Genomic DNA, 8823 nt, shown 5'->3' with positions numbered 1-8823 from the left:
TCTTCCCCGGGAAAATTTTGATTCCTAGAAGGCGGGAAATGAGTTCCGACTTCTGAGGTGTCTTTTAATTACTTTTAATTTCTCCAAAAATCAAGGTTTCCCCGCTCTTGAAAATGATTCAATAAAACCAATGAACCCCAAAGAAAAAAGGGGTCCGAGTTCCCCCGGGAAAATTTCGATTTCTAGAATTCGGGAAATGACCTTCACTGACTTCTGAAATGACTTTTTAAGTTCTTCAAAATTCAAGGTTTTCCCCTCTTGAAAATGGTCAGGTAAATTTTTCTCATTTTTTATTTTATGTGTGCCTACATAAATAAATGAGTAGTTGCATGCGTATTCTTTTTTTCCATGAATCGATAAATCCCAAAAAGAAAGGGTGATCCGGGGGTTCTCCCCCGGGAAAACTTTAATTCGTAGAAAGCGGGAATGAGCTTTCCCGACATCTGAAGTGTGTTTTAATGACTTTTATGTTCTTCAAAATTCTAATTTTCTGATTGTAACATAAAAAAAAAAAATAATCAGCTCACGGGTCCTGAAAAGGTAGGTCTAGAATTTTTTTTCCGGTCACACAAAAATCTCCAGACATTATTTTTTGCAAAAAAAGTGGGGGGCCCGGCCCCCCCCCCCCCGGTTCCGCCGGCCATGGACTATGTGACGATTAGCCTAGAAACTGGGCTGGTTTTGATACTAGGCTAGCCTAGGTCTTTGTTTTTATATGCAAGTTAATCCATAAACTACTTTCTTCTGTCATTTTTGTTTGTTTGTTGTTTTATCAATTGTATTATTGATTCTGTTATGGCAATTATGTTTATTGTACACCATCTTGACCGACGCGCCGTTTTACAGGTTAGTGTGGTGAAGTCCACAGCAGCGCGATGTCACGTTCTCGCGGTGTCGTTGGTTGACAGTTGGTGTGTTTTAATTTGTTTTCTCATCACGCCTGGAGTGTTCTGAGACCTAGACTCAGTGCTTCTAAGCGGATTTTTATATTCTCGTTTTCAGTCAAATTGGCATTTTTTTTTTGTCGAGATTACTCACATGATATCTTATAATAATGTATTTGAACACATAGTGAAGAGAAAATGTATGCCCGGAGCTGGCCTTTAACAGGAGAACACATGCTGAAGCTTACATCCTGCAATGGCAACGGCGGTGGAAGCGGGGGAGGGGGCAGGAGGGGTCCATTGGCCCCCCTGACCTTTTTCTACTGGGTACCTGCCCCCCCACTTTCATAGGCGTAGATCCCAATCTGATGGGGATATATCCTCCAATATATGACAAGGGGGGATGGTCCATTGTATCACCCCCCCCCCTCCAATATTTTGACTATGTATGGGATAAAATGGAGCTTTACACACTTCAAAAGACTGTCACAAAAATAATTTGCAATGTCTTATGCGCTTACAAAGATGAAAATTAGCATAATGTATTAATGTTGATAACAAAATTATTTTATCTGGTACCAATCTAAGCTCTTCTTTCCTTAGATGTTAGGCCTAGATGTGCTTGCAAAGCAAGCCACATTTTCACCTGAAGGGTGTGTACATCAGTAATTTTATGTCAATTCCAAGAATTTTTATGGTTATATCGGTTGATGAGGAATTTATTGATTATAATAGAAAGGAGAAACCTTTTAGGTATGCTAAAATTGTTCTGTAAATGTAAGAAAAAGGGTAAAGGTTATAGATTTATATTGCGCAAAATACAAGAGTCTCTAAGCGCAAAAACCTGACCAGACCAGGCCAAACCAGACCAGACCAGAATCGGAGTGACACATCCGGATTGGGCAACGACAGTTTGAATTTTCGTGGTAAAATTGCAACACCAGTGCCAGGGTAAGTAAAACTTTTTTTTAACTTTAATTTAAGATTATCATACATTTTATTTGTATTTTGTTATCCAGCATTCCAGTGTTGCATGTTTCTGTGGGCACGCTCAGCTGTAGGGTTAACTTTGTACTACAGTACGTGGAAAATGGTAAGACGTACTTACTACACAGATAATTTGTTTTTCCAGTTGAAATTATTCTGAGCTGGGACTACTTTTCAAGGGCTTAGTTGCAGGCAGGCCTATTATTAATTAGCGGGAGAGGGGACCACAGTAACCCCTGGGAAAAACTCTGAGGCCTTGGCCTGATGGTTGAATATGAACATATTCTTAAATGAGAAGAGGTGAAGTCTCAAACCCTAAACCCTAAATATCATAATAAGGTTTTCATATCATTCATATTACACCATGAGAAATATTTCGCTTTAATTGGATGCGAAAGTAGTTATCACTTGCTCATGTGTTCTTTTAGATGTCCAGTCCCCCACGGAAAAGGGCTAGGTCTAAATCTAAAGACAATACCCAACCAGTCTGCTACCACTTCTGAAGCTCGGCTGACTCTAGATCCAAGTTTACCATCAAGAGAAAGCCATGATACTCCTGAAGCTACTACAGCTCCATCGTTATCATCCTGACACTACTTTACCTATGCCTTCTGATGATCAATTGTCACCACCAAGACCATGCTCTGCTACAAATGAAGCTCCTGCTATAAAAAATATCAGAGCCACATCAACCATTGACATCAGAGATACCGGCGAATGAAACCAAGCTAGACACAGAAGATTTATTTTCAACAAAAATGGTTTGATAGATATAAGTGGCTTCACTATTCTAAAGAACTTAAGGGTGTTATCTGCCATACATGTGCTTCAGCAGAGCAACAAGGTCTGTTAAGCCTCGCACACAAAAAGAAGATGCCTTCATCTCCACTGGTTTTAACAACTGGAAGAAAGTCACTGGTCAAGGGAACAAAAGGTCGGGCAGATTTGGTGAACATGAAGCATCAGAAATTCACAGTTATGTGAATAGCGCATATAGATACTCATTATTTTTATTATGTTTAATATTTTAAAAACCATGTTAATACCAGTGGTAATAATAACAAAACAAAATAGGCACTAAGAGGTTTATCGTTCATGAGCGAATGTATTTATTATAAAAGTGTAAAAATGAAGAAAGTCAATAAAATACTATAAAATATTTACTTATTATTCCACTTCTCTTTTTGCTCCACATCGTTGTGAGTGTCTCACAGATACAGATATGCCATATTGTTAATGGTAAATTTTTTTTTCATTTTGATCAAAACTTCACTAAAAGTAGTCATCACATTGCACCAAGTTATTTTGCAAAAACAAGGTTTCCAGCTTCAGAGGGGGCACATCGCCTGTCCGCACAAGCGCACACATTGGCGCTAACACGCCAATCATCCCCCCAATGAAAAATATTTTTCTACGCCGTTGCCTACTTTTGTGTCTGTTCCCAGCACCGGTGACAAACATTTTACAAACGCTAAAATGTCACTATTATTATTATTATTATTATTATTATTATTATTATTATTATTATTATTATTATTATTATTATTATTATTATTATTATTATTATTATTATTATTATTTGGTGCTTAGAGACCTTGTTTATTTGCGCCTTAAAAATTAACCTATTAATATTATTATGAAATATAGATTTTATTTCTAACGAACATTACCCTTTTTGAGTTGAGTTTGTATAAAGGCGTCTGTAAAGTTTCCTTGAAATCCACCCTTGAGCATGAAGAAAAAAAGAATGGAATCGCCCGCCTTCGTGAATTCTGTATTTAGGCATATGGGGGAGGAGGTAGGCGGGCGTCGATCCGTGGTTGAAAGTGGGGGTGGGGGGGGGACGAAATGAAAAATAAAGCCTTTGGCCGTACGCCCAAGCCTTGGTTGGGGACCCAGAAGTACTGGCGCCTATAGCCTTTCAATAGATTTTAAGCAATGCAATTAACATTTATTTCCATACGAAATTTTCAAAGTATCCAGTAGCAGATCCAGTGATTTGAAATAGAGCTGGGCACAGAGAGGGACTTTTACAGATGGAGAGAGTAGACCACCTCAGCCCCACCATGGTTGGGTCTGAGGTAAGACAATTTATGATTATGGCACCTCTAGTTGGTCGGAAATGGCACTCTCAGACTGAATTTGAATATAATTCTCATTTTTTTCCACTTTTAAATTTCGAAAAAAAAGGGATGGTGTGCCGGCTGGGCCCCTTCAATCTGCCACTGAATACTCATCATAAAAGTTTTTGAAATTATCCTCTTAGTCAAAATTATGCCCACTTATATATTATGTGCAAACTAACATTCATAAAAATAATGATTTATTATTTACAGATTAGCTTGTCACGTATTCAAAAGTCTAACCATGAAAAACAAATAAGATAAGCTTAAAACAGTCATTAATTTTAATAGTCATTTTACATGTACAATGCTTTAAAATAAATCAAGAGGTTTTTGCTTTTCTCCTTTTTTTGAATTTCACTTTTGTGGAAGTATTATTGCGACTACACTATTCTGAGTGGAAATAATGCCGTCTAATTTACGATCAAACAGGACTAGGGAGATAGGGAGCACACAAAATATTAGTTAGCATTTTGATTTCACAAACATAACGGTGATTTACTTAATTTATCATTATCAGCACCAACCTTCTATTTTTTTTTTCAAAATTATAAAAAAAATGTAGAAAACAGACAAAATTGTATTCAACCTTTAATCTGAGAGTGCCATTTCCGGCCATCAAGAGGTGCCATAATCATAATGTTTTCTTACCTCAGGTGGGCAGGCATTCCATTTGAAGACCCTCCCTGGTACCCTGTACTTCGATTTCCTAGACCCGCCACAGCTGGAGTATCATTTAATGGTTACTATAGAAGGGTAATTTTTATCCATCTGGGGAAACGTGACGGTTTCGTCGGGAATACCCATATGAAAGATACCCCTCATGATAAATAATTCATTGAGATTGTGGAAGCAATCTCGACTTCGACTTTGTTCGGAAATCAGTGGCAGATTCAGGGGTGTGGGGGCTAAATTGTTCAAATATTTTGTAAATGGAGATATACAGAAAATTATATTGAAATTTAAGTCTGAAATTCCGGCCATCTAGAGGTGCCCTAATCACAAATTTTCTTACCTCAGCCCCAACCATGGTGGGGCTGACGTAGTATCCTCCATCTATAAGTACTACTTTCCCTGGGCCCCTCTATTTCGAATTCCTGGATCCGCTACTGGAAATTACAACAATTATCATATTACAGTAGCTTGATATGGATGCATATAAAATAACTACTAAAAATCATCAAACTTCGTAAAATATCAGTAGCTTCAAGGGGACTTTGCCCTCAGCCTAGATGCTCGCTTCGCATACTGGACCTCATAAAAAGTCTCCCCCACCCTTTCAAAAATGTTCCGCCGCCTTTGAATATGTAATATTTCTACAGTTTTTGTGGTTTGGAATTTCTGTTAAAAACTATATAAAATTACCTTCAATTAACTGTTCGCAGCAGTTGCCGGTGTATGGGAAGGGACATACACAACGTCCTTGCACCGCAGTTCCACGAGTACATCCAGGCGAACAGACTCTCTGTGCCTGAGACGAACCAGTACACGCTGCGCCTCCACAAGACGCAGATCTAATCTTGGTTCGACTTCTCCTTTCTGTTCCACCATTTCCACAGGTTATAGAGCAGGCACCCCATTCTTGCCAGTTACCCCACGCACAATTCACAGGAATGCATGAGCGACGTTCGCAACAGTTGCCGGTGTATGGGAAAGGACAATTTGCGCAACGTCCTTGCACCGCAGTACCACGAGTACATCCAGGCGAACAGACTCTCTGGTCTTGAGACGAACCAGTACACGCAGCGCCTCCACAAGACGCAGATCGAATCTTGGTTCGACTTCTCCTTTCTGTCCCACCATTTCCACAGGTTATAGAGCAAGCACCCCAACTTTGCCAGCTACCCCACGCACAATTTACAGGATAGCATGAGCGACGGTCGCAGCAGTTGCCGGTGACGCACAATTCACAGGATAGCATGAGCGACGTTCGCAGCAGTTGCCGGTGTAGGGAAAAGGACAATTTGTGCAACGTCCTTGAACCGCAGTACCACGAGTACATCCAGGAGAACAGACTCTCTGTTCTTGAGACGAACCAGTACACGCTCCTCCACAAGACGCAGATCTAATCTTGGTTCGACTTCTCCTTTTCGTCCCACCACTTCCACAGGTTATAGAGCAGGCACCCCAACTTTGCCAGCTACCCCACGCACAATTTACAGGATAGCATGAGCGACGTTCGCAGCAGTTGCCGGTGTAGGGAAAAGGACAATTTGTGCAACGTCCTTGAACCGCAGTACCACGAGTACATCCAGGAGAACAGACTCTCTGTTCTTGAGACGAACCAGTACACGTTCCTCCACAAGACGCAGATCTAATCTTGGTTCGACTTCTCCTTTTCGTCCCACCACTTCCACAGGTTATAGAGCAGGCACCCCAACTTTGCCAGCTACCCCACGCACAATTCACAGCAGAGCATGAGCGACGTTCGCAGCAGTTGCCGGTGTAGGGAAAAGGACAATTTGTGCAACGTCCTTGAACCGCAGTACCACGAGTACATCCAGGAGAACAGACTCTCTGTTCTTGAGACGAACCAGTACACGTTCCTCCACAAGACGCAGATGTACTCTTGGTTCGACTTCTCCTTTTCGTCCCACCACTTCCACAGGTTATAGAGCAGGCACCCCAACTTTGCCAGCTACCCCACTCACAATTCACAGCAGAGCACGATCGGCGGCGGCGGCGACGTCGTCTTCGACGGCTCCAAAAACCGTCCACGCGTGCTATCTCCAGGATACATAGGCAGATGACTGCAACAAATATTATTTTCATGGTGCTCTACTAAGGATAAGAAAAATAAAATAATGGTGTTATATTAACAATAAAAACCCCACAATCTTAACAGTGCTTATGGTGCAGGGGTGGATTAGTTTCATTTTGATTTGCAACGTTGACAGGCCAGATTCACTAAAAATAGGCCTACCGTATCGATCCTCCACTAAGGGAATTCGGCCAGGCCGACGCCGACTGTTATTAAAACTAAAAGGAAATTACTCGCCAATGCAAATTATTGAGAATAGAACTGCCTTAATTATTAAACTTGGGTGCATTTATTATTATCCATGAAATACAGGCCTATTATTTATATGCGTTTTTTTTTTTTTTTTTTTTTTTTTTTTTTTTTTTTTTTTTTTTTTTTTTTTTTTTGGTCTTGATACTGCGTCCCTGTTTGAAAACCCAGCCACATGCAGGGCTGATCTTCAAAGTAATACCCTTTTATGCACTAAAAACACCTACTTACACCCTCTTACACGACATTGAAATTAACGTTGATAATGCCTGGAACACGGAGCGCCAGGGGCACTTGGCAGCACGGCCCCCAGCCAATTTTCCGTTTTCCTGGAAAAAGAACCCCCCCCCCCCCACCACCACTTCACCTCCACAATCCAGCGTACGGCACTGTATTCTTATTAATTTTGATTTTATTATTCCTAATATTCTTATTCCTACTATTCCTCTTATTCTTATAATAATAATAATAATAATAATATATTATTATTATTAGTAGTATTATTATTGTAATTGGCCTATTATTATTAGTATTAGTATTTATATTAACAAATATCATCAAAGCCGAAAGAATAACTTTAACAAATATATAACCTAATATATGACGGACAAACTCTACCCAAAATTATACTAATATAAATTGTGTTTCAGTATTATTACATTTAAAAACTTTTATGTAATATCAACGGTACCTACCAAATAACTGTTCGAAGAAAGTTAATTCTTGTAAAATCAAACTGAAGAAACTGAGGCGACTACGTTCTCGACTGATGAACGGATGATAGTACGAAATTATTTTCCTGGTTGAGAGCTTGTAAACTTTAAGAGCCGGACAAAACATTAGACATTAGGGCTCCTTCAATACCCCTTCATAAGATCCGTTTCTTAAATACATGTTAACAATGAAAATTTGTTTTCTATACCTGACATTTATCAAAATCAGTCTGCTTATGTTGATGTTTTACAGAAATCATAATTTTAATAAATTAAATTATGTAATTACGAAATGAAATATCCTTCTTATAATAATGGATTATACCACTATGTATTTACAAAAGATAATAATATTGGATTATGAATAGAGCTGCAGTACAGTATCAGTACAGCCTCAGTACTGTATTAGTGGTAGTAGAGCTGCAGTGCTGCAGTTTATTATTGGTAGTAGAGCTGCAGTACTGTAGTAGTAATAGTAGCAGTAGTAGTAGTAGTAGTAGTAGTAGTAGTAGTGTAGCTGCAAAACTGTAGGCCTATTATTAGTATTAGTAGCCCCAGTTAGGCCTATCAGGAATGTATCCGGGGGTGGGGGAGCCATGGGAGCTGCAGCTCCACCCCCGCCCCCCAACTCTGTACACTGTAAAAATGTTAAAGCTTGTTCTTGAGCCAATACAAAATTTTCCCTGGGCCTAAGTTGTCCTGGATATTAATTAGATACTGATAAAAGATCATGAGAAATTTGTTGGTGCTTCATTTTGACTATATAATGGTGGTTTGATGATGATGAATTTTCTATATAAAAGTGTCATTTCCGGCCATCTAGGGGTACTACTTCCGTAAATTTTCTCGCCTCAGCCCCAACCATGGTGGGGCTGAGGTGGTTGTGAAATCACAGTTTTGAAGTATATAAAGTACATACAGTAGTCAAAGACAATGTTTTAAGCTTTGTTTCTATGGTATATCACACATAAGATGGTTGCCAAAAATCCCTGATAAAAGATCATGAGATTTTTTTTTGTTGGCGCTTCATTTTGACAAATGGTGATGTGATGATGATGAATTTAACTAAAAGTGTCATTGCTGGCCATTTCGAGGAAGTATCTCAC

General features: G+C 39.4%; 1 protein-coding gene across 1 annotated transcript in view; it reads right to left on the bottom strand.

The window, feature by feature from the left end:
• LOC117101361 (A disintegrin and metalloproteinase with thrombospondin motifs adt-2-like) overlaps positions 1–7797 on the bottom strand; it is a 20386-nt gene extending 12589 nt beyond the window's left edge. Inside the window, exons 1-3 of the mRNA XM_033241335.1 lie at positions 7700–7797; positions 5908–6772; positions 5360–5857 (exon numbers count right to left, since the gene is read on the bottom strand). Of these exons, the coding sequence (XP_033097226.1) occupies positions 5360–5857; positions 5908–6766 (1357 nt within the window). The 5' untranslated portion in view covers positions 6767–6772; positions 7700–7797. The remainder of the gene's footprint in view (positions 1–5359; positions 5858–5907; positions 6773–7699) is intronic.
• Positions 7798–8823: the final 1026 nt, after the last annotated feature.

This window comes from Anneissia japonica, unplaced genomic scaffold (genome assembly GCF_011630105.1).
Source record: "Anneissia japonica isolate Jap-2015-1 unplaced genomic scaffold, ASM1163010v1 scaffold2293_len299155_cov175, whole genome shotgun sequence".
In the NCBI taxonomy this organism is placed as follows: Eukaryota; Metazoa; Echinodermata; class Crinoidea; order Comatulida; family Comatulidae; genus Anneissia; species Anneissia japonica.
This window is presented reverse-complemented; position numbering and strand designations above follow the sequence as displayed.